Source organism: Poecilia reticulata, linkage group LG9 (genome assembly GCF_000633615.1).
Source record: "Poecilia reticulata strain Guanapo linkage group LG9, Guppy_female_1.0+MT, whole genome shotgun sequence".
In the NCBI taxonomy this organism is placed as follows: Eukaryota; Metazoa; Chordata; class Actinopteri; order Cyprinodontiformes; family Poeciliidae; genus Poecilia; species Poecilia reticulata.
Genome location: NC_024339.1, coordinates 19,426,659 through 19,454,180, shown reverse-complemented (window position 1 = coordinate 19,454,180; position 27,522 = coordinate 19,426,659). Strand labels below are relative to the sequence as shown.

The following is a 27,522-nucleotide window of genomic DNA, read 5'->3' as shown; positions in this document are numbered from 1 at the left end:
ATTGATTTCAAAATTCAGATTTATTAAAGTTCTGAAATCAGCATTGCAAATGCAATAAGCTGTTAAGAATTTTTTTAGGCATGCAGTCACTGCAAGAGGAGCAGATGGAAACATTTTGACTGGTCTGCCAGGCTGCCCACTAGTAGAGGTAGCCAGTCCAGGAGGAATCCCCCTCCTTTCCATCTCATTGTAGAGGATCCAAATCGAGTCCAACGCCAAAGGAAATATGGTCTCCAACCCTTGGTTGTACCACAGGGTCTTCCCCAAATTAGTTGTGCATACATGACCCCAAATGGACTCACCAAGTAGGGATCCTGATGTGATGTACAAATTATGATGCCTTTAAAATAGAATAAATACACACATCTGTATTTTTATCTGCTTTGTGATTTGTGAAAAGGGATTTATTTTTATTTGGGGTTGTTTGATTGTGCCTCCTTTTGCCCTCTGAATCCCAAGTCCCTTTCATCTTGGTTTCTCCTATTTTTCACATCCTGGAAGTGAAGCAGCTGGTTGAATGCTTCATATATCAAACATTTTGGATTCTACATTTGAAAGATTTACACATCGTTTGTACATTTGTTTTGTTCGTCTCCCTCTCTTCTGTGGTGTAACTATCACCAGTTTTTAACTATGTTTTTTTTCTTGCAAGAGTCAAACATCTCTATTTGTAAACATGAAGTCATTTTCTCTAGTAATTTATATAAATATATGTCCTAAGCTTTACCTATAACTGTGCATATTGCCTCATTTAAATGTATGGAAAATTAATCGACACAAAAACGATATTTACTCGGTGGCAGTATTTTGGGGGTAGATGTGCCTCTGTGCCTCGTTTCAGAGCTAGCACATTCAAATTCGGGATTGCAGACATTTGGTGCCTGCAAATACATTCCTGAATGTGCCCCTGTTTGGTTTGCTCCTGGTGGACTGCTATAATAACACTGCGGTGGGTCAAGAAGGATGACTCACACCAACTTCTCATATGAACTTCACACTCTAATGAAAACTTTCTTCACATTATGCTTATGAAAACATGAGGATATTACATTGCATTTCAACCGACATTGCCTCCGTACCCACAGTAGGTTTAAAAACCTAATTCCATGCCTTTATTAGATTGTATAAAAAAGAAATGTGACAGCAAACAAGAGACGGAAGAAATGCAAAAACGGTCCCTGGCTAAACTCTTCTTTTTTTTGTGGAAACTAAGAAGTAAGTACAAAAGATTGGAAGTCTTAGGTTTCTTAATCAAAATCCTATGCAGCTTGACCCTATTTTGAACTTTTAATCAAATGGACACAAACTAGTTCACACTTATCTCTAAACACATTGACTTTTGAAACAGTTTTGCAACTCGTCTCTAATAAAAATCTATTGCCTTGCTGCAGGCTGCACAGAACATAGCCATTTTTAAACAAGGGCTGAGAGAAGAGAAGAAACATATCACTCCTTTGTTGACCTGCTTATACTGACTCCCAATTCAGAAGATCAGAGTGAGTGCGGGAGTGTGATCCTCAAATTTTTTTCAGGAAATTAGCTGAACAGTGTTACAATCCTCTTTAACATATATTCCTATAAACTAGCACCCTGATTGTAAGTGACTTCAGTCAGTAGTAATTTTGATCATTCCTAGAAATGCAATAATATTTACAGTCTGTCCCCTTACAAACTATTTCTGTATGTATTTGCAGAGCCTTTACAGATAAGGTATTTGCTCTTGCCACTTCACAGTAATACTCTGAGAACGCTGGGAAACATTTTTGCAGTGTTTCCCTGATCTATTTTAAGCTGGGTTATTTCTTGAAATACCTTTCATGAAAACATAAAATGTAGCAGGGTTGTAAAATCTTGTAGCAGGTTAAGAGGAGCTGACTGAGACATAAATCTGAGGGAACTTCTAATATTTTGTCCACTAGGATATGATAAAAGCAAAACCGAGTCAAATGTAATGTGGTGAGGGGGAAAAAAGGTAACACTTTATTTGAAGGGGTGTGCATAAGACTGACATGACACTGTCATAAACATGACATAACACCTGTCATGAACATTTTTATGAATGTTTATGACAGTTGTCATGAAGTGTCATTCGATAAATAATGACACTTTTAATGCAAAGTTGCTCTAAATAATAATTCTTTATTCTTTTTGCGGGTGAGTTTAGCTGGCTGATCAGATGGTCCAGAGTCTGATTTTAGAGAACCTCATGAGTAACTAAAATGACTTTGAAATTAGTCCAGGAGGATAGTTGATCAAAGAGAAAATTAGACCATTCGTTTTTGGGATACAGATTCTGTTTTGTGTTGAGACAGAGACCATTCAAACCGCCTCTAGAGATGAGACAAATTTCTGTGAAATGGCCATGCTACATCTCAGTCATTGTTGGTGTAGCAATGAGTTAAGTATTTAGTATATGATACCAATATCATATTATAGAAGTGTGACAGTTTTATTTTCGAAGAGGCTGAATGAATTTGTTAATGGATCACTGCCCAACTTAAACTGTTTGGTCTACATGAGGTGTAGAAAATCCAGATACAATGTTTTTTTTTTTTTTTTATGCACTCAGACCCTCCTGACTACCAGTAGTTCATTTTTGTCCTCTGTAAAGGACATTTCTAAACTTGACTATCTCCCACCCCCTGCATTCTACTGAATTAATTCCTTTTGGTATCTGGAGAGGACATTTAGGGCTTTTCAATGATACCACATGTGAAGGGGTGGGACTTTTGTACRTACMTTTTTCTAATTCATAAAAATGGCATTTATCAGTAATAACACATTTTTTGGGAAGAGACCAAGTAAGTGCATAAAACCTTTTATTACCTTATAAAGACTGTGGGATTTAAAAAAAAATGGTGATTGGACAATATTTTTTTTCCTGGTAGTCAGGAGGATACATGACCTATACACCTTAAGATATTCCCTTTGTCTGCTTCATTTTTTTTTCCTAAAACACCATGGCTCAACAAATATGAACTCAATTTTGTATAACTGCTGGTACTCATAACACAATAAACATGTTTAGGTGATAAATCACTTCAGTTCTGTGCAAGCTGTCAAGAGCAGAGGAAAGCTTGTGTGAACAGTAGAAATTGGAAAATATATCAGCGATTACATGGAATTTGTATAGTTAGTTTCTGTATAAATGATGACCTCTGCCCAAAAGCTCGTCTGTGCACTGCAGACAGCCAGACCAAACAAAAATGGTCAAATTAAGTGTTGTTGTGCTGCCTTTCTAAATTAATGTAGCCCTGGAGCAGATACTTAAAGATGAGTCATAAGAATGCTTTGACTTGTGGGTCGATGCTCAGAAATGGCTTTAGCATTCAGGGCTTCTCTTGGAGATTTTTTGCTTTATAATCTTTTTACATTTTTAAATTGTATTTTTGAATTTTTCAGTATTGCATTTATACCACTTATAGTGTTTTTGTTTTTTTTTATATCTCAAAAGTGCTTTTATTTTCTTATTTGGCAACATCCACATTACAGTTGCATAAACAGGAAAAATGAATAACATCTTTGGTTGCAAAAGAGTGAGCGCACAGGCTGAAGGAAAACTATTGGTCCACTGAAGAAATCAATACTGCTAATTACCATGCAGGATGTCAGGTTCACAAAGGTTAAGAGAAGTCTTGATTTCAGCATGCAGCTGCTATCTCTGAACACTGAGTCTGCTTCAACTACGGCTAGAATCACAGACATGCCTCTTGTTAACAAATCTACTTTTTGTTGCACTGGATTTGGAGGAAATCTCACCTTTGGAAGTTGTTGGTGCTGCTGAACATAATTTACTGCACCATATCATTATTTTTCTTCTCACGTACAAACAAAGTTAAGATGACATGACATCGCAGAACCTCAAAGGGTCTTTTTGCATCAAGATCTTTAAAGCACATTGTCTGAGGTAAATTCAAAAGATCTAAGTGAGATTGAATTTTCAGCTGATCCAGACTTGACGGGAGAAAGTGCTTCTATGTCTTGTTCTGAACCTCTGTGTAGCTTTGTTGGATATCTGAAAACTTCAGAAAGTTAGTTTTAGTCAAATTAAATTTACAGATTAAATTCAGAACCACGCATTTGTGAAAAAATAAAAGAATAAAACTGAACGAGATGAGAAAAAAAATTCTGAAGTCGCACATAATGCCTGCCTTTAACCCACTGTACAGTCTAAGCTGTTCACATCCCTGTGGGCCTCTCAAGCAAAGTGGTGCTTCTGGATGCTGCATATATTCAGACGTGCAACAGTTTCTCTGCATTACTTCTCTGTGCAACAAATGGGAGTGTTTATTCATTTTAACCTTACACCAAGTTATGGACTACTTGTTGAACTCTTGGTTTTCTGAGTGAACTGAATTTGAAAATGACAGAGTAGATGGAGGGAGGTTTGCAATACCGAGTCTGAAATATAGAAATAAAACAAATATTATACAGTTCTATATTTCATATCTGCTCTGTTTTCCACTAAACATAAAAAACACCATATGCTGCATTTATATACAATATTTTGCATCTCTGCATGTTCTTTCAAATGAGCTGCTTTACTGCATTAATTGGCTTTAAATGGATTGTAGGTGCATCCTAATAAAGTTTGAAGTGTTCTAAGATGGGGAACAGCAGGGGCGAGTTTGCAATGCCTCTGTGTGTAGGAGTACTGATATGAGTTGACTTATCAGACTACATGTCTGTTTACTAAAGCCCTAAATCAAGTTCATTACCAAACACTTGTCCGCAGTGTTCCATGTCGACTTCAATTTACACTCTACAGTTTCCAAGTGGTAATGATCATTTGCATTTTATTTAAATATGTTTGCATTAGAGTGACAGCAGGGTGGAAGACTTTTAAACCAAGTTAAATTGGTTTTGTGTGGACATGTTTTGAAATGTAGCATCTCCATGAATATACTCTTTAGATTCTATCATATCAGGGGTTTTAAATGTCTGTAAGATGAGCGGGCTTACTATTTACACATTATGTAAGTCACATCCATGTGTATATTCTCACACCACTGCAGATAGAAAACTCCAGCTTTTAATCTTAGTTATTTTTGTTTAGAGGAGAAAATATTCCTATGAGAAGCAGGTCTGTCTTTGGGTTATCTATAATATTAAGGTGTGAATAGGTTTAGGGTCAGGCATGAAGTGGTAATAGTGAATTTCAATGTGTCAGAGTTAGGCTATAGGAATTAATTAAAAATGGAAGTTGCTACAAAATATGTGAAGATAGATGTACTCTTTGTGCTTGTGCATGTGTTTGTGTTCTTGTATATAGAGGACAAATTTTACAGTATTTACTAACAAAGGGATGTCATTTGTGTAAAATGAAGACTTTTTCCTTATCATTTCTCTTGTAGTGCTCTTTTACTTAGATTTGGAGATATGTTTTGAATTAGGTTTTGGTCAATTTGGGGTTAGGAATAGGAATAGACTAGTAACGGTTAGGTTTAGGGAAAATGTCTGGCTTAGGAATAAACACAGTTACTAAAATGATTGGAAGTTAATACAAAGTCCTCAGTTTGTATGGAAGTACAAGGATGTGTGTGTGTTTTAGCATTTGTCAACTTGTATTTCTCATTTTTAAAGCAAATGCTAAATTGTGAGGATCATCTGCTGATGATGGGGCCCAAAGCCAGGGCCGAATAAGAAGTAACATTTTTGGGTTGGGGTTCAGTTGAGGACTAAGGGGTAAATTGAGTTTAGGTTTATGCTTAGTAAACCTTAGTACATGTAAGGGTCAGGTTTAGGGTTAGACTGTAGGCATTAATGTAAAATAAAAGAAAGTAAATGGAAAATCATCGTCAAGATAGAAAGACGTGTGCGTGCATGTGTCTCATCACCTGTTCCTTTATGGGTGGTACCAGCAGATCTACTCCCACCACGGCAGTTCGACACCAGCAGGGAGGAGCACTGGGAGGAGCACTTTCCAGGTCTGTTTGATGGAAAAATCCTTCCAGGATTCCTTCTGGCTGTCCTTCTCATCAGATGTTCAGATCACTTCAGCAACTTGCTGCTCGCTCGCTTGCCTGCCCCCTCTTCATTGTTCCTTAAACACCTCCACGAGAAGAAAAACAAAGGCAGATATTGCCAAGCTGCTATTCTCTGCCATCTCCCTATAAATTCACCTCCTCCTGGACCTCTTTCTTTACAGCAAACTGTAAGAATCCATCTGCTGGCCCACTTCAAACAAAAACCACTTACATCTTCCTTCTCCATGCCAAAACGGAAATCTGTCAAAACCCAGAAGAACCATCAACCTGTGCATTAATTCCAATAAACCTTGTAAACTTTTATGTTACCCATAATTAATGCCAGCACAAGAGGCTTTATACAGTAACATTTACTGGACTGGAACATTTTTGAATGTTTTTCTGCACAGCAGATAAGTCTCTTCTGGTAGTTCTTGATGATTTGAGAAATAATTGATTTGGGTCCAATATCATTGGCAGCAAAATTCTTGCATGTAAAGCCCTTGTGATGCAAAACATTATGACTGCACATGTTTCCTCTGAGGTAAGGGTGTCTAGTAAAAGAGGAATTCTTTCCAGGATCCGTTTCTTCTAGAAGAACCACTCTGCTGCTTTGACACAGTCAGAATGTGATATCAGCTGCTCTGTTCCTGTAAACATTTCCTCCTAAAATCATTTAAATTATGCTAGCAGGTCCTTCCTACCTGGTGGAAAAACAATAAGTGTGTTTTCTGGTTCTTTTAAGTTGATTTTCAATCAATTTAATTCTTTACAGCAACCTAGATTCATTGCAAGCAATAAAATATGATCATTTATTGGTTTCCGTTATCTCCTCTGCACCGTGAGCGTTGATGCAGGATCTCCAGCAGAACCTGAAATGTGTGAACATATCCAGGCCCCGGGGCCTGATGACATTTCTCAGGGTGACTCTGCCTCACTGCATTGCAGCTTCCTTTGAGAAAATCATGATTGACAAGAGAAGGATTTCATGCACCACTCCTTTCTCTCAATCAGAATGACAAGTTAAAGAGCCGAGCATGGTCGCACCAAAGTTGACCTGTCGATGCGCGGTCACGTAGTTTAGGGATGTTCGTTTTCGAAGACACCTTTGAAGGCCCAAGAACAAGAACATCAAGGAAATTCAGACCAATCACGCAATAGCTTTCCTTAGAAAGGGAGGGTGAAACATTTGCCTGGGGAGTTGCAAAAAAGGGCGGACGACACGAGGCTGAGAACAAAATGTCACTTTCATTACATAACTGTGACCATGATGGCATAGTCTGCTTGACCATTTAGAGCCCTTAAGTCTCCTCTAATGATAAGACCACTGAAATTATGTGAACACTTTTTGTTTGGACTAACATAGTTAGTTTACTGACTTGGCATTAAAACACATTTCACCCAGTGCAACTTCTGAGCAATTAAGTTTTTAAAATAAGTTATCAAAATTTGTACAATCAGCTAGTACAGGAAAATCAACAAATTTGTAATTCTGAGACTTATTCTATAACCTTCAGAAATGCATGTGATCCCAGATGTTGGGAAGATTACCCTTAATGGAGGGACCAAAAGTTGTCAGATGTCAAATGTGATAGCTGTACAATTCATATTTTTTTATTTCCTTTTTCAATGTGCTCGAAAATTTTTGCCCTTGGATGCTGGCTGGAAAATTTTCCTGTAAAAGCTTTCCACAACTGAATTACATGGGGAGCTGATCAGCTCCCTCAAAGCAGCCTTAATGTCTGAAGATGTGCACATCTCCTGAATGGGATCCAGACTGTAAGTCAAGGGCATTTGATGCGAAGCAGAGCTTGCTGACAGTTGTCATGTGGTCATAAACTCACAGGCACACCAAGACACCGGCGCAGTGAAGCGTATGTTTGCAGTCTGACTCCGCAGCATTTGGAAAATATATTTATAGTGTTGTTAGTCACTTTAAATGGGTGATATGTTGCACTGACTTCCACAATAAGTGTCCTGAAATGTTCTGGAGCTGTCTGAAAAAGAAGAGACTCCTCTCAACTCTGCAAAGTTAATATGCCTGTTTTAACTCTATATTAGATATGTCCCATGATGTAAACTGCTGGAGGCTAATAATAATCTTTCAGGAGAGAGAGCATTTTTATTGCTATTGTCACAACGTATTCTGACGCTTACAACTTGAAGGCATAAATTTCAAACAGCTGCGTTTGTCCTGACTTGTTTTGCTTTTCTGTTTGCAAAACAAAAAAGTATTTAATTGTCAGATAGTTGAGCTGTGTCTGCTGCGCTGAGTCTCCATGTCAGGTTAGTGGTTATCTACCAGCACATTTTCTTAGTAGGTTATTAAGTACTGCAAGTAACCTTGTGGCGGTACAATATTTCAAATCTCCTTAGTTTCATAAATCACTCCTCATAAATCGGTCCATCTCCTCGATATAAACACTAGACGGTGGAATGGTATTTTACTTGAAATCACACTCGTGGAGATGGAGGACTCTCTGGTAAGAAGAGGCTTCAGATGAACTGTTTAAATGTGGAACACACTCTTCACCCTGAACTGTTAGCTGGAGTGAGTCACATTTCTCTGTAGATTTTGTACACCTTGTGCTTCTATAATATTCACTCCTGTTGGCAAACCATCAAATGCACAGTGAGCCCCTGATTCTTAAGAACAGTGTACATTTTTTAAGATGATGCATCTGCTTGCAAAATCTGATATTTTGACAAGTTAGAATGCAGTGGTGTGAAAGAGTTTGATCGCTTCTTGATTTCCTTCTTATTTGAACGTTTGCAGTATTGAAGTGTCTCAGAGCGTCAGACCCACTCGTCTTTGCATTGTTATAATTTGACTAGGCCACTCCAAAGTCTTCCTTTTGTTTTTCTTCAACCATTCAGAGGTGGCCTTACTGGTGTGATCTGGATAACTGTGTTGCTTCAAAACCCAATTTTGTTTCAGCTGGAAGTCACAAACAGATGGCTGAAAATTCGATTCCAGGATTTTTTGGAAGACAGCAGAAATCATGGTTCCATTTGTCACAACAAGTCTTCCAGGTCAGGAAGCAGCACAGCAGCCTCAGTATGATGTTCTTTTACTGAAATTTGGCATTATGTTTTAGCCAGATGTATTGGACGTGCATCATCCAAAGAGTTCAACTTTTGTCTCATAAGTCCACAAAGTCCCCAAAGTGTTGGGGATCTTCAAAATGTGTCTCGGAAAACTGAGATGAGCCACTGGTGGAGACGGTGAACTCTGGTGTGACAAAACACAGCAAGGTTTTAACAAAAGGAGGCGGTCACTTTTTCACACAAAGCCATGTAGGTTTTATTTATTTTTTCCATTAATGAACACCTTCATTTAAAAGCAGTGTTTTGTGTTTACTTGTGTTGTTGTCGACGAATATTTTAAATTGGTGTGATGTCCTGAAACACTTCTTTGTGAAAACAACAACAACAAAAAGGAATCAAGAAAGAGACAAATACTTCTTCACACCACTGTAGAACATTTATTTTTCTATAATGTTTGCAGATGTATACATTTCACATCAGGTGTCTTTTTGTGGGGGTGGTGTGATTACATTTTTAACTGAAAAATGCCAATTAGGTGTTGAATTGTTCGCTGCTTTTTACTATGTACATTTGAAATGCCTGTTGCGTAACCATGATTTCAGCACTTGAGTTGTGGACAGCTTTTGAAGGTTGGGAGTGTGGTCATCGTTACAAAGCTACCACAAACAACAAAAATGTTGTTTGTTTGATGACGGAGAACAAAACAAACTGTTTTAAGATGACACAAAAGCCTGCTTTAGCACAAATTATCACTCATGACTAAGGTATGTGAAATTTACACAAGATCACAAAAAAATATTCATAAAAAATGGGGAAATTAGCACTTCCTGACCTGATGAGTCTTAATTTTTGTTTCTGAATTTAGTGTAATCATTAATTATTTAATTTGGGATTAAAATAAACTTGGAAATAGGGATCTATGTTGGTTCGCATCAGGCAGCAGCTGGTAGTGTAATGATTTGCGGTATATTTTCTTGACATGAAGGCCTCCTGTGTAACAATCCCATATAATATAGTGCATATATAATAGTGCATTTGAAGAGCATGTTGCTCCAGCTTTGAGATCAGCACTCATGACGAGGAAAGCTTTAAAACCTCACAGCAATTCACTTGAGTTTTTCAGCATGGACAGCTCCCTAGACGGGGAGCTGTTTGTTTCTTAATAGAATTGTATAGAATTGTACTCTATCTGTAATGACAAATGTAAACAATTTTTCTATAATTGTATTTGTAGATATATTTCTTCAAATGTTGAGATGGAAGATGATCAGGGGAAACAACTGTTCCCTCATACTCAGACTCTTCTGTGCACTTGGCGTTAGGTCAGTACTAGGCTCCAGGCTACAACACACCTCTTTCTTCTGCTTCTCCAGTCTTTCGGTCTCTGCTACTCCACAACAGACTCCACCATTAGCTGCAACTCTGCATCCTCACTTTAGATTAATGAAAGGGACAAAAAGACTGTTAGTCTATGTCTTGTGTCAGATGAGTTGGTTTGCCTCCAGTCATGATAACTTCATATCTCTCCAATAATGCTGCAGTGCCTTCATTTATGCCTAAGGTTTCAATATGCTAATTCTAAACGCTCAAAGTGAATAATTACAAAAAAGAGCACACGAATATCTGGATTATATTTCTTATCTTCAAATTGTGGGAAAAGTACTTGCGTCAAACAGATGACCCCCGCCCCACCCTTTGCTTCTTGCATCACTCTTGGGAGGGGAAAAACGCATTTACAAATACTTTTGCATATCTCTGCAAACGGTTTACATTTTGTCACCGTGGTAAAAGGTTCCCTTTGGGAGTCATGCTCTTGCTTAGTAGTTCACAAGATTAGATTGCGCACCCTGATGCATACCGATACATCCCTCTCTGCCACATTAGACTGCCATTAGCATTAATGGCTGGGTAGGTGGACAGGTGAAGTACTGCTAACACACTGCTACATAAACATGGGAAATAAATAAATACAAAGGTGCCTTCTATTATTAGGAGAACTACGGTGATTTATCAGATTTTTTTTTGTACTCCCTGGATGAGCAGTGATGGATTGCTTTATGTTGTGTATTTTCTGTGGTATCTTCTTGTGCACAGTCTAATTAAAAGCCATGCGAGCGCAGAATGATTTTTCAAAGAATACTCTGTAATGGGTTTGCAACTGCAATTACTTTTTGATTTACATTGGCCTACATAATGAAAATGGATAGTAATCAACCTTCTTTGACCAAAACAAGCCAGTCTGCTCTTTAGCTTAAATTGGAGGGTGTGACATTTGTCAGAGTGATTATTGTACCAAATAAACAATCAGATGTGTTTAAACATCTGATTCTGTGTATAAAAAAAAAAACAAAAAAAAAAAAAAAAGAAAAAAGTAAAATATTAGGATGTGGACAACATGAATGTCGGATTTTACTCTGGTTTAAAAATGTCGGATTTTTGTTGTTTATTTTCTGTTATTGAATAAAAGAGAACAGATAACGCAAATACATGGACACTCACTCACACAGATGCACTCAGAACATGCATGCTTGTAATGACAGGTTGTGAGAAAGTCGGACTCTGCCACTCTAACACTTAATAGCTTTAGTGTCCCTGCCTGATGTTTTCAAGCATAGCTGCTTCACACAGTCTGCAATCAATCACTTCTGTTTCTTCACATGTGCATATGAACATGAATATACAGACCTTCCAAAGATAGGCATTGCCCTTGAAAGCTGGTGCCGGTCATAGGTATGCATACTAAACAGCTACCTGAATCAGTCCTTCTGCTTCGGAGATGGAAGTGCTTTCTGACCTGCTAGCTCTCCTGGGTGTCTCTGTACATTTTTAAGGGGTGTACGCTGATAGCCCCTCAGATAAAATCTCACTTTCACTTATAGGTCTAAACACTTTCAAGGTGACATGACTACCAGGTTGCACAAATAAAGGGCAACAGTCGTTTAGGATGAAAGGAAGAGGCTTCCGCAGTGTTACACCAACAGCGATGTGTGATTTTTCTTTTTGATCCACCTTCACAAGACAAGAGTTAAAGTACGACAAAAAAAATCCTCATATCTTTATATGCTACAGTCACACTGAATTATTTAGCATCTCTGCTCAAATATCTGTAGAAATGTACAAGTTCCTAATTTGATTATTTTTAGGTAACACTTTAGTTTCAAATTCTAAATAAATATTTTTTACTGCTTTTCTTAAAGCATCTGGCTAAGTACATTTTCTACAAAAAAAATTTAAATGACTTGTTTTTCTGTTCCATATAAAGTAATAATATTCACGTAGCACCAATTCTCAACAAGTTGTACGTTTGTTAAAGAGTAAAAAAAGAAATAAATAATTTGTGGGAATCGTACATATTCTAAATCAGACATACATTTTAACTGAATATAGTTATCAAACAATACAGTCAAGTTCAGCTGATTATTCAAATCAGCTAAAACGTTTTCTTGAAGAAACCCAGCAAAGGACTATTGGATTTTGCACCAATTGACAATGTATGCAGTGGCAGAAGAAAGGAAACACTTAACAGGAAGAAATCTCCAGTAGAACCTTGCTGAGTATAAGTGGGCATCTGCCACGACCAACTGAAGGTTTGACGAGAGCAAACACACAAATAAAAAAAATCTCAGAGAAAGGTAAACGGTTAATAGCAGAAGTAGTGAGTTTAGTGGCTTTATCTAGGAGAGAAATGCAGCTTATCAAAGAAGCTATGTGCCAGTTTTTAAGCCAATAGGATGAATGAGGGCAAAGGCTCAGCCAATAGTAATACCTATGAAGGAAAATGGGCTAAACAAGAGTATCATCTATAGAAGAACATTAAGTTATTGGCAGCAGTAGCTCACTTAGCTCAATGACCTTCTGCAGGAAGGCCACAAATTTACAGAATGTCCCTTCAGATATAGCTTCGATGAAGAGAAAAAAACAGATGATCTGTACCATAAATGGTGGCTCACTTTAAAATTTGATTCATAGTTTTTGCCCATTGCAGCTATAATGCTTATGCACTGGAATATATACCATATTTTCCACACTATAAGGCACACCGGATTATAAGGCGCACCTTCAATGAATGGCCTATTTTTAAACTTTTTTCATATGCAGTATAAGGCGCACCACATTATAAGGCGCATAGAATAGACGCTACAGTAGAGCTTGGAGTTAAGTTATGCATCCACTATTTTGAGGAGTGCTTTGTTATACATAACTTAGAAAATGTGATAATCCCATGGCAATTTTCTAGTGATAGCCCAAAGTTATTTCTAAAATAAATCTAACGCAAGATAATGCTAAAAGATAATTTACTTAATGTAATATAAACCTTTATAAGGAATGGAATTTCAAAAAGTTCCCCCAAAGAAATGCATTTTCTCTATTCACGTTTTGTAAAATTTCCACCATTTAAAAGATTTTTATTTCCTCATCACACTACCATTATTGATACATAATTATTTAATAAAAACTCAGTATTACACTGGTGTTAAAATTATTATTTAAAACTTTTTTTTTTTTTTTTTTGGTCAGATTCGGCCTCAAAGTTGGGATATTTCTGTTTGCTTTTATCTACAGACAAATGTCAACAACCTGCAGGCCACCTGTGGGTAACCAGTCAACATTAATAATGAAAGTACACATGTATGTGAATGTACAACAATCCTCCATGTATAACAGGATAAAAACCTAACTATAAAGTTGAAGAAACACCCAGGAGACCCCTACCATAAAATTGTTCCAAGCCATAGATGAGGGTAAGAGCATAAAAGCTTTTTTAAAGCTTTGAGTGTTCCCAAGAGCACAATGGCCTCTATAATTGTGAAATGGAAAAAAAGGTTTGATCTACCTTCCTCAGTTCTCTCTGAAGATGTTCTGACTATTTCCATGCAGTCTAATGAAGCTTGACAGGTTCTGCTGGGAAACACTCCATAAACCTAACACTCCTGCCAAACATACTTTTACAATTTATTGAACTAAGGATCTGTAATCTTTTCAAAAATTCTGTTTTCCCCCAAATACTGACAATTGCAATCTTCTAAGATGAGCTATCCACAATGTGCTGGTATGACTAACATCCTTTCACTCTGGCTTGCTCTTATAGCCCAGAAATATTACTGTTAGGTTAATTGGATTATCTAAATTGAATCTTAGGTGTGAACATGTTTCCTTTTTGTGCCTTTATGTTGCCCTGTAATGAACTGGTGACCTGTCTATGGTGGACCCCCACCCTTTGTCCAATAATCACTGGGTGGCTGTAGAATAATAATAATAATAAATAAATAAACAAAGATTACATGAGTTATTTTGTGGTTTGATTTGTATAAACTTGTAGTCACACCAGCCTTATTATGAACTGTGCAACAACTGAAAGATATGACGTGATTTTTTTTATGTGATGCAGTTTGCTAGGCTAATTTTACCAGGTTTTCTTTCTATTTCATTGATCATATTGCTTGCAACATAGTTCAGTCTTCATTACATTAATGCTGTGAACAAAAGTCACTGAAAAGTTGTCCTGATGATTAATAAAAGGAAAAGTTTTTCTTCAGCAGAGTAAGACTTCATGGCAAGCTTTTCAGACGGTTCTGTACAGCTCTCACTTCTGTCTGTATATATTTAACACCAGTGGGTGGAGCAGGTCACATGACATAGGTTGTAGCTTCTCAAGCTGGTTTCCATAGTAAAGGGCTAAAAAAAAAAAAAAAAAAAGATTCACTTCACTGCAGAAAATTCTCATTCAACAAACAAAGCAATGTGCACCAATTATGCTGCAGTTCTGCAAACCATGCACATAAAAAGGCTTTTAAAATTTGACCGTGCAAAATGTGGTTCAGCATCTCACCTGGGGTTTGTCAGACAATAGACTACCAGCTGAAATCAGATCCTGCTATCAGTGAGGGACATTTAATAAAGAACCTTTAAAAAAATGTCCATGTTTTAAAGGAAACGGTTTTGGCACACAAGTTAATGGAACAATGTTGTTTAAGGGTCTGCATAAAAGAATATAAAAATGAGGTGGCAACACACTATTAATTTAGGGTGCAAGTTAACATAGGAGCAATGTTGGTAAAAGCATTACAAATTCTCAAATACAATAAAAGATCTAAAAATGTCAAGACTTGAACCTATTTTGGTGCAATAAAGATGAAAGTCAGTCATGTAAATGTTTCTTCAGCATCGGCATCACTGAACACTTCAGATTCAGATCTTCAAGCATTATTGGATTTTATCTATGCTGCTTTTTTCTATCTTTGTAAACAAAAACAACAACAACAAAAAACTTTGCAATGCCTGCTTTTATGGATTAGGATTTCTTCATTACAAGTGGACAAAAAAATAATTGAAAATAATCGGAAAGAAAAAAAGACCTGACCTCAAAGTCACAGATTAAATCTCTCATTCCTCGAGTGTGTATTTACAAAAAGTGTCAATAGTAGCCTGAAGCTCCCAACGCATCTAATCCCTAATCCAAGGTCTATGTTAGATTAATAGAAGCCTTCAGGATCGCTGTCCATGGATTGTTAAGTGTGATGGATGGCTGGGTGGACAGAGACAAAAAGATGGGCACGTAGATGCTGGAAATGAATATAAATCATCAAAGAATGTATACAGGGATAGATGAAAGGATTTGTTTGACTAAAGTGAACAATAGGGTTGATCAGTGGATGAATGAGATTCAGTCTGAATCGCAATGATATAGGGTACAGATGATAAACATATGTTGTAAATGGAAAATGATTAGAGGGCCAAATTAAGCAGTGCTGCTCTAAGCAACTTGTCATTGAACCCAGTTCTTGCGGAGCTGGAAGTAGACATTAGGCCAGCAGCCTAAAGAGCTCCCGACAGTGCTGATGCTTAGTGATGCAACCCAAGAGTTACATGCATCATTCCTTCTAGGAAGGTGAACTTCTGAAACAATAAATTTTAATGAATTTTAAAATGTATTTATACAGAGTCCTGTGGTGATTTTTTTTGTCATAGTGCCTATTTCCCCCACCTTTCTTTACATATTATAAACCAAAGTGTTATAAAATCCCTGATGTTTTTATCAATGATGTTTTATCAGTGATGTTCCATGAGCATCTGTGTCACCGCATAGAAAAACCTTTCTCTAGGAGGCCCTGCTGATTCTGCCCTGCATTCATCTAAATCTCAGTTAATTAGAATATCATTTAAAAGTTTTGTCACCTCTGTAGTTGGATTAAAAAGGTGCAACTCATTTGTTTTGAAATTGGAAAATCAAATAAGTAAATGATTTTATGCAGAAATACCAGCCTAATGAGAAACATGTACTGTTCCAAATGTGGGTTGGGGTTCCTTTTGTGTAAATTACTGCATTAATGCAGCGTGGCATGGAGGTGATCAGTCTGACTTTGAGGTATTGAGCTCAGGTTGCTTAAGTAGTGCCATCTAATTCATCTTCAATAGTGACTCTGATGTCTCATCTTTGTCTTGACAGCACTCCAAAGTTTTCTCTTTGGCCAGCAAATTCTTCTAAAACCCAATCAAGCTCATGGATATTCCCATTAAAGCAGGTATTTGTATTCATGGGGGTGTGAGCAGGTTGCAAGTGTTGCTACGAAATGAAATCTCCACATAGTTCGTAATTAGAGGGAAGCGTGGGGTGTTAAAAATGTTCTTAGATGACTTTGTTCACTCTGAACGTGAGAAAACCGTGGATTCCTCACTGACTCCGCAAACGACACAACGGACCTCAAACAATTTGGATTTTGTTCCTCAACACTTCCTCCAGACACTGCGGCCTTGATTTCCAAATTAAATGCTAAATGTAATTTCATGTGAAAAGAGACGCTTGAGTCATTGCACAGAAGTTTGGGCTTCTTTCCAAAGATTCTTGTGACGTTCTGGTCTCTGGCTCCCTTTTACTTGTGCGCCTTGTTCAACACCTTTTCCTTCAACTCAACTGTCCAATAATCCAATCATATGCAGCAAGATTCACTGTGAGATTGGTTGACTTTTGAGGGTTAGTAGAAAATATTCTTCTGTGGGTCTTGTGTATCATTTCCAAAAAGCTAAATCTTGGCTAGTTATGATTTGTCGACTAAAATAATGATTAATATTATCACCGCTTGAAGTAAATCACTCTGTGTGGAATGAATGTGAATTTCATTTTTTTTATGAATTAATTTCTTAATAGTGTTTTGTGATGCACCTGTATTATCTTTCTTTACCTACCTTTCTGTTAGATTCACTCTTACAACTTCTAGATATTCCCATTTCATCTAGATTTTCCAAGGTAATTTCAGACTGTAGATGCCCGCCCTCGTTTGCAACCTCTCTCTCTCTCTCTCTCTCTCTGTCTCTCTCTCTCTCTCTCTCTCTCTCTCTCTCGGGTCTCCTCCCTCCCCCCTTCCACCCAGGCCCTCTCCCCCTCCTCCTCCTCTCTCTCCCACACGGACGCAGCATACCTCCTCTTCACCAGCCACCGCTCGAGCTGGGGCTGAGGCGAGTACCAGTATACGGAGTGCGGTCCACGGAGTGTCGTTGTGCGCATCGCATCCTGTGTTATGTATATCTTTTCTCCCTTGAAATTTCCTACATTTTCCCTTCCAGTGTGCTGAGGAGCATTTGGAGCTCTCGTGTTGTAAGGTCTAGCCTCCATCCCCATTCCTACAGGAATTCTACAGACAATTGTGGAATATACTCCTCTACGTGGTTATTACCATGTGACAAGGCTTTTTCAGATTTGACGTTCCCATCCTCCTCAAGAAAAGTGACTGCTGGCTCTGACTTTTGGTTATATTCAAAGAGTAGCTCAGTGAAGGGAAACCTGAAAGGAACCCCAGCAGGAATGGAAGTTTTGGTCGTTGGCTTGGTCCTCTGAGAGGCTGCTGCCGCTGCTGGTGGCGATTGGTGCAGGAGGGGAAACTGCGTCGCCAGGTCTAAAAAGGCAGGGGGGATCTCGGGTCATTAGCCAGCACAGGACCTGCAATTCAAGACAACAAGGTTTCCCCCAAACGGTCTCTCTCGCTGTCGAGTCGTCACAGGTTTATTTATTTTTTCAACGATCGGTCACATCATCCGGCCCCTCAGCTTCGACTTAACGCGTCGGCGTTTTGGATGCGGCGTGTTTTCTCTCTCTCTCTCTTTTTTTTTCCTTCACTGCAGCTCGGCGCCTCTCTACTCACCCAGAATCTGATTTAATGTTCGGAGGAATTTCAACAAGGGTACAAGTCTCTAACTACACCCTGGAAATCTGCTCCTCGATTTTTAATTTTTAATTTTAATTTAACCTCCATCCCCTCGAACGCAAAAAAAGAGCAAACCGAGACAGAGATTGATGGACTGAAAGAGGAGCCTCGTTTCACGGGATTTTAACTCTGATCACAGCTGTAGTTTTTCCTGTCTTTCTTTTTCTGATCTCTGGACATAATGAAAGTTCTCTTGGCTGTGTTGCTTGTTGCMGTYTYYTRRAKMCWWSAGTGGAAGTCTGCGCTRTCGGATTCAATCATCCATATCGGTAAGWTACTKYGCTTTTTTTTTTTTTTTTTTTTTTTTTYTTGCTCCCCAGAATCACAGCAGATCTCTGTGTGCGTCTGTCAGGAAACAGACGGGGGGATTCAGCACTGATAAAAGCGCTCCCTGCTTAAATCACATCACGGCTTCCCTGACGTACTGATGTAGCTCTGAGTTGGACTTATTTCTGTTGCATCCACCATTTCACTCCGGTTCGAGCGGCAAATGTGCTCAGAAATGCAAAATTGTGCCTTATAGCGAAGAGTAAAGTTTGCTGTATAGTCAGATAATTGCTCGCGGCTTCAATTTTCACGATTATCACTAATGCCTCCTGTAATTTAAGTAAGAAGAGTCATTTTAGAGGGTGTAGCGTGTTTCCTGGCTGTCTGAGCACAAAACAGGTGGTTTCGGATTGTGTGATGCTTGCTCCCCTGGATTATCCTGAAAAGCAACACATTTCATACTTATAGATTATCCTTGTGCACAATGGCATTACCGCCAATATCATCCTCTGTTAGATACTGCAGTGCCAGAAGGTGGTGGTGTTGTCGGTGGTGGTGGGGGTGTCTTGACGTCTTTTCTGTCTTTCACCACCGCCTGCATAGTGTCACTGTTATATTGAGCGTGTTTCCGACATCAGGAAGCGTTATACAGGAGGGTCTGTTAGCGGCTGCAGAATGGAGGGGGAGAGACGGAAAGAGAGCGAGGAGCGTGCCGTATACCGGACGAGAGGCGCTGATGCTGGGAACGCGTAGCCGCCGCACAACTGGGTGGCTTCGAACAAGCAATATACAAGAAATGGAGAGAGAGAGAGAGAGAGAGAGAGAGAGGAAGAGACCTGGAGCAGAGTGTTATAGGCGCGTGAGTGTCGGAGTCACGAGCACTCATGTGCACGCGCAAACGTATACACCAGTGGAATGAGATAAGCACCTGTCCGTGATGAATTGTTTTTTTTTTTTTTTCTTTTGGTGGTGCCACGGTTACGATCCTATCCAGGTCTTAACATTCATACTTTCAAACACATATAAACCGCCTCACTAATCCTGTGCTTTGTGCTGCCGTACAGCACTGTTTGTTAATCAGCTGGCCGGGGTCAGAATAGATAAGCCCATTTAGAGGCTACCTGAACGCAGCCTGCCAACAGCTGGATCAGGTCGAAGTCTGGGCTGCAGTCCAAACGGATGCTTCCAATTAAACCAACAACTGCAATTGAATGAAATCTGGTCAAACAAAGAGGTTGCGATAACGCATCAAAAATGTGATTTCCCCCTCATTCTCTGTCTTCTCTTGAACTTTCGATTAGCGGTATTTTGACATGGCCACATTTGCACCTCTGCTGGAACAAAAAGTCACAGAGGCTTCATTTTGCATACAGGATTCCACTTTAAAAACTGCGGTTCTCATCCTTTGGGGGTGCCGGTGTAATCCACCGGTTAGGCAGATCACCCTGCGACTGAATGGTTTGATCACAGCAGCAAGCCTCGTGTTGGGCAAGTGTCTCACAGTGAGCCTCTGAAACTTTATCTCCTCACATACTGTAAGTTTCCTCAGATAAGACTTTTCACAGTGTGAGCAGAATGTCTTATGAGACATTTGGAGGCGTACCAGGACTAAAACGATCTGTGCAGACAACCGGCAATAACTAGATACTCCTGATATGCACTCCCTCCACATATATTCACTGATGCTTATTTCTTTAACATATCACATCGCTGCATAATAAAAAAAAAAATTAACATGAAATCTCATGGTATTTGTTACATGCTAAATCATCACTTCTGCAATTAACCTCTCAACCTTTTGAAAAAAAATTGATTGCATTTTTATAGCATATTCATCTAATCATCTTGCAGTAGTTCAATAAACTCTAAAAATAACAGATTAGTCTCTACATTTTTATAGCAACATTTCTGTTGCCATTTGACTCCTTTAATCAAAGAATGTGAACATAGATTGTATTATTGTATTTTCCAGTCTCATGATTTTAGCTGTTTTAATTTTTTTGTAGTTTGTCTGGTCCTGTGACTAAGTCTGGTGCGACTTTTATATGTCCCCCCGCCTTTGTGACGCATATGTCTGGTGCATTAAAAAAATTATACTGATGGACATGAACCAAGGGTTAAACATTGCTGTCTGCAGCCGTGAAGAAAGCTAATAATGGACTGAAAGGAAAATGGGCAGAACTGGAGGAACAAGTCCACAGTCGGGTACATAGAGCGTCCTGATGGTTTTCTGACAATTACCTTGTCTAGATGGTTATGTCTATCTGACAGTGCCAACTTCTGAAACTGCAAGAACACCTGTTGAGGACTGTGAATAATCATGTCTCCACACCCTGGTAGCTGCCAAGGCAATGCATATAAATAACTTTGCAGGCGGACCGTCTTGGTGTTGCTGCTCCAATGCAACCACCTCTCTATCAGCCTGGATTTACCCTACATGCATCTCCACTCTTACGCACTTTACCAGCGGAGCAGAGTCATTCCTGATCACCATAAATTAGTGAACGGACATTGGTGCATCAAACTGCCAACAAACTTCCAGGCCAAAATCAACCGTTTGAGAGTTTGTTGAAAACCAACTGAACACAATGTGTCACTGGATTATATCATTAACATGAACAAGATCCTCCTCACATTTGACAATTTCCAAATAAAATGCAGCTTACTCTGGTGTGACTTTTATGTGGGTTTTCCTCTTCATGGGGCATTTTTTTGACTGAATCAACCTATACTATGGGGTGACTTATGGTCCAGAAAATATGGTATTTAAAACCAACCTTTGTTGCACCAGGATCTGGTATAGGTAAGTTTAAAAAAAAAACTCGCATTATAACTAAAAAGAGAATAACCCATTAACAACTAAAGATAAGGTCATAAAACAGTTTGCAAAACCAATTAACAGCTAAAATTAGTTTGCAAGTCATGAAGGTGATTAAAAGAACCACAACATACTCAGCCAAAGCAAGAAACTCGTTTTCAAGTAGAGATGCACCAATAAATCATCCAGAGATTGTAATCAGTCTCTGGTCCCTTGATTATATGATCAGTGATCAGCAGCTCAAACACTCAAATGATTTTCCTTCTCCTTTAATTTATGAAGACTATGGGATCTCACTACCTTCAGTATGTAAAAACTACAGGAAACAAATGCCCTCTTATGAACCATTTTATATTTTCAAAAAAACAGACAAAAGATTAGTGATATCTTCTTTGATGCACATATAAGAATAATTTCATAAGCTCCTTATTTTCTGTTTTTCATCCCCAAGTAAAAGATAAGTTGAACCAAAATCATGCACAATATTAAAAGGACATAGAACCAAAATTTAAACAGCAATAAAGGTGATATAAACACAACCCTAAAATAAAAGGATGAAAAAAATTATGAAAACAAACATGAACAGTAATTTGCCATCTCAGTGTGTTGAGGTTCTCTGGAAGTCGATGTTTTAAGTCTGAAAAACTAAAGATAAAGATCCCTAACAAAGTACTACTTTTATCAAAGTACCAGTATATGTTCTTATGTTATAGTCTTTAGGGGGGGAAAGTAATTCTTCAAATGAAAATCAAAAGGTCAGACTTTAAAGAAAATAAAAACTTGACAGCAGAAAAGTCTCGATGGCACACAAATTAAGAACTATACTGAGAGGTTTTTCATAATTTATTCTTCGTTCTGATCAGATCTCATCCATTTCCACCATTAACCTTGAGCTAGTCTGGTAAAAATCAGCTCCTTGTGGACTGTGTTGGTGTTAAATTTTACCCAACCGCAAAAGTTTGCCTATGAAGTATGTAATCCACCAGTCTGACACAATAAAATTGCCTGCAGTGTTAATAGCCATTCTCCGCTGCTAAGAACCTATCTGAGTGAGGTGGCTGCTAATGTTAGTTCAATATTTGCAAGCGTGGCCAACACGAACTGAACGGCTTCCTTCACTTCCTCCGCTGCCATTGCTAAAACTACAGACAGACTACAATTCTAAAGCAGCGCAGAAATTCAACATCATTGTTCACAACTTCTTCTCTTCGCTGTTTGGCTTGGTTGAAAATCGACTGGGGAGAATCTGAGTCAATGGGAGAAAACCCAGACTCGGAGAACTTTTTTTGAGGGGAATTGCACAGGAAGGCAATGGCCAGGCCAGCCTTGACCTTGTAATCTCTGAATATAGCTGATTTGATGATGTCAAAGCTTAGTGGCATGTGAGGGTCTAACAAAGATGTGGTGTCAGTTTGTAAAGTGTGTTGCAGCCTGTAACAGGTCCTCTTCTGGGATTACTGTGTTTAGCTTCATTTATCTTCCATCAACTCTGTCCAGCTTTCCTCTCCTTTCTGAAGAAACCCGTTCCCAGAATGTGATTTATTCAACATAACATTTCATAGTGAGGATAGTGAATTGCGGGTGATGTTGGTCTCATCTCACCATTGAAATAAATGGCAAAATCTCCAATTAATTGTAAAATAGGCAAAAAAAAAAAGTTAAAATGAGGCTAATATGATTATTTTAGCTGTCAAAAAACGAGAGTGGCTGAATTTTGGAGAAATTTCAGGTGATGGAGATCCCTCATAATTGGTTTGATTAGTAAAAAAAGATGCATAGCTGTGGCATTTACAAGGGGCTCACTTTAGCAAAGCTATCGTGGTGCTGCTTGTCAAACAAAACTGGGTACATATATATCCTCTGCAGACAGGTTTGCACAAGCAGAAGCACATATTTCTATTTGCAATAAAATCCAGACAATGTTCAAGTTGAAGGAGCACACTTTTATGTGCTCCTTCAACACTCCTTGACATTAATCACTTTGTAGAAGCGATTAATTTGAGACCCATATTTTTCATCTCCATGTTCTAAACTGGTGGTGCAAAACTATTCAGATTGCCAAGTAAAACAAAATTGAAATGACAACGGTACAATTGACTGAGATATTAGGCTGTTTCCACTCTCATAAACGAACACTGGTTGTATTTTTGGGTTTTCTTTGTGTTCAAGAGCAAAGGACAGATGTGGGTGTTTGGCTAGCTGCTGAGATTTCCATCCACAGTGACTTTTTTTCTTTTTAACCCTCGTTCTCTCCCCTCCACCTTATTTCAAATCAATACTTCATTTCCGAGCTAGCCACAAGTACTTTGAATCACAAGAAAATGTTATCACTCCCAAAACAATACTTGTCTTCCCCACCCCCACTCACGCACACTTCCCTGTAGTGTCCCTGTTTATCCATACTTCCACAAGAGAGCTTGAAAATGGCAGATAAACCACACTGAGTGCGCAGGGCGTAAACGCACTGAAGTGGGAACTATAGCCATTTGTTACACAAAATTGTATGTTCTTGTTTTCAAGACGTAAAAGGCAGCATTTTGTTCTGGTGGATATATCATTTCCATACATGAAGTTTCTTCTATCTTACACTCGATCTTCTCTATACACATACAAGGCTAACCTCTTTCTCTCTTTGTATGTTTATCATATTGACTTAGGAGTGCGTGAGAAAAGAAAAACCCCACTATACTCTGCATGCACGTCACATTGACGGGTCAGAAGTAATCCTTTTTTAATCCCTTTGTTGCTGTTAAAGATGGAATGAGGGTAAGAGATGGAAAGAGAGTCAAATGGAGGTATATATCAAAAAGAGAAAAGATGGATGACGGAAAGTAATACACTTTGACAAATGCCGACTATGTGCCATCATTCCATTTTTAGCTCTGTAAAACGTCAAAGCTGTCAATCTGTAGGAGACTTTTCATTATTTTGGTGATATTAACAGCAGTGACCAGCAGATAGTTTCATCTTGCTCTGTCCAGGCATTAAATGTGATTGAGCCGCTGGGGAGATGGCACTACTGCCTCGCCCGTCTCCCTTCCTCTTCGCCTCATCCTCTGTCGCTCTTCCCACTTTGTCTCTCTAATGATCAGCATGCAAGGGGAAGGGGGGGATCCGCTTGGCTCTCACAGTGCCGTGTGCGGCATGCCAATGGCTCTTTGCTTTACAAGGCCAGTTCTTATGGATTTTATTTTGTGTGTTTTAGAGATATACAGACAGGAAGGGCGGTTATGTGTTCGGGGATTTGGGCAGCCCAACTGGGTTCTCAGTGTGAAGTCTCGCTGGTTATTAGCAATTCATCCACTGGCTCGTCGAGCATTCCAGATGAGAGTTGGATGCTTTGCTTTGACACTGTGCCTGGCTCATCCTGCTTAAAGTCATGATTTGTTTATTTGCTTACTCATTGCTCTTCATTAGGGACATGCCATTTGGATATTAGGTACTGTAATGCAGTGTGGCTGCTATAAAGCAACGCTGTTTAAAATGTGCATTTTAAATCATTTTAGATTGAATGGATCAATGCAATTAAACTAAAGCATAAAGGTTGTCAAATTTCTCAAAAGTCTTTGAAAATGTTTTAAAATTTAAAAGTAAAGTGAAAAGTTAAATACAAGTGAAAGCACCCAACACAACTGATATTGTTTGACACACAGTAACATTTTAAAGTGAAGTATTGGGGAAAATATTTAATTGTTTTAATTTTTTGCACGGTCTGCCTGTATACAAAGCATTTAACAGCATTTGATACTTTGTAGAGCCACCTTTTGCTGCAATTTCAGATACCCAAAAATTATTTTTGGGTATCTCTCAACTAGCTTCACACAGAGGCAGACAATTTGACTTGATTCTTTTTGCAATATAACACAAGCTCAGAGGGGATGGAAAGTGTCTGTGAATATCAATTTTCAAATTTTGCAGCAGATTGTCAATTGGATTTTCTGAAGGTCTGGGATCTGACTAATACACAAAGCTGCTTTGGTAAACCATTTCACTGTGGCATTGGCTGTGTGCATAGGGATAGAAGGTGAACCCCACTGCTCCATTTTCAAGTCCTTTTGCAGCCTCTAACTGGTTACTTACCTATCCCTCCAGAAGAAAACAATCCTTACAGTAGCCTATATTGTTGCCATGTTTCACTCTGAGAATGGTGTATTTAGACAGTTTGGAGAGCCTTCTTCTACATGTTTTCCGTGGCCCCTACATAGTTTGTACACTTCAAACAGGACTTAAGTTTGATTGTTTCTTTCAAAAGTGACTTTTTATTGCCAAGTTAAATTTGTAAAGTGAACTACTTCTGTCTTTGTCAACATACTTTCCCAGAGCTGCAAACCTCTGCATATTCCTTGAATATTTGAATGATGGTGTGAACAGTGCTCCAAGAGATGTTCAAAGTTCTGTCTATTGTTTTATAACCAAATTATGCTGTAAACGTCTTATTCATGATTTGTCTGATGTCATCCCTGGTCTTCATGGTGCTGCTGTTTACTAATGTTCTTTGAAAAACCTTTTGAGACCTTCCGAGAACAACTGTATTTGTACTGACGGTAAACTGAAAAACAGGGTTCCTTCAAAGATCTACTATTTACTAAGTAGTTGCCTTCTGAAGACTGAAGGGTGTACTGAATTCTATCCATGGATGTCTGAGTAAAAAGTTTGTACAAAGTTTTGGAAACTTGATTTAAATCAAGTTTCCAAAACTATTCTGAGGTCCTGAAACATCTAACATATATGTTAGATGTTTCAGGACCTCAGAATAACTTTTGTAAATCTAGGCCGATTCAGCTACATGTAGATCCAGGCCTCACATTCTTCATGTCACTTAAGATAGTTCTTCACTACAGTGGCTCTTTGTTTTGAGTTCATTCCTTGCTGTAGGACACATTTTTGATTTGTTCATGGATGATTTTTTAAACCTCCTAAGTGTCTGACATTCACATGTTGTCCTAAGATCTGACCTGCGGGTGTCATGAGCTAAGATCCAATTATTTTCATTAATTACATCTTTAACTGTCATGAAAGATTTGTTGCTCAATGGGTATGTGACATTTATTTGTAAATTTGTATTATTCAAATGTGATGTACTGAAACACTGTAGCTGTAAGTTGAGAGTAGCCGGTGTGTGCGTGTGTTTTTTTACTTAAGTGTCACAGTAGTCTTTTCTTTGGAGAAAGAATTCTAACAGTTCGTGTGTTTGACTGTCTGTGAAAGTGAGAATAGGGGTCCCCACTTGGTTTTATGTATGTCTATATCTTGGCAGCTGTCAGTAGAACTTTCACGCTCAAATTCTATTTGTTTACATGCATACCTCAATTGTGTGTGTGTGTGTGTGCGTGTGTGTGTTTGATCTGCAGATATGCATCATGTTAGAAAGGCGGATGGGGGGTGAGGATGCTTGCAGTGTGCATTAAATGCTTCATATGTTTTGAGTTGTGTGTCCCAGTGCAGAGAGAGATGCTTGTCCAAGCTGTCTGTGATGTGAAAGATTCAGCACCTCACACTCTGTTGTGCTTAAACACTATGGGTTTATGTGGATGAGCAATTCCAAGCCGTAAACTGTATCATATTTCTTTGCATTTTAGAAGTATTTGAGACTACGTATCCTCTTGTGAAGACGGTGACATTGACATTTGTGCTAGGGTACTGAGGCAGAACTTTCTACCAGGTCGTGGAGACGGGCAGAGGAAGGGAATACGCTTGTGTTTTGAGGTTAAGATGGACTGACAAGTAGCTGTGAAGAGAAGTTTTGTTGCTTGTCAGGGGTTGAGTGCAGAGCAGGCAACAAGAGACATCCCAGGCCAGCCCAAGGTGCTTCATCTCACCGCATCACTCACTGATGCAGTTGGAGCAAACCTGATGGTCCTGGAAGGCCCTGTTTGACTAAAACCCACAGTCTTCAGTGTATTGCATGTGAGGGGTGAGATTACAAAACAGTATTTCCATCTTTGAACCTTACATGGAGTGCAGTACATAGTGTGTGTCTTCACTTTAAAAAACATGGTCATTACATGAACTAACGGGCCAAGAAATGAGACATAGCCTAGATAAGGGGAAATCAAATCTAGGCCCCGAGGGCCATTGTCCTGCAACTTTTAGATACGTCTCTGCTTCAGCACATCTACATTAAATAATGAGGTCATTGCCAGGTCTCTGCAGAACTTGACTGAATACTGACGAGATAATTCAACTATTTGAGTCAGGTGTGTTGGATCAGGGATCAGGGGTG

The 27,522-nt window shown here is 38.7% G+C and overlaps 1 protein-coding gene across 1 annotated transcript in view; it reads left to right on the top strand.

Annotated features, from left to right (window-relative positions):
* Positions 1–17,425: 17,425 nt before the first annotated feature.
* Positions 17,426–27,522, top strand: part of grid2 (glutamate receptor, ionotropic, delta 2) — a 448,080-nt gene continuing 437,983 nt past the window's right edge. Inside the window, exon 1 of the mRNA XM_008418414.2 lies at positions 17,426–18,483. Coding sequence (XP_008416636.1) covers positions 18,396–18,483 — 88 coding nt within the window. The 5' untranslated portion in view covers positions 17,426–18,395. The remainder of the gene's footprint in view (positions 18,484–27,522) is intronic.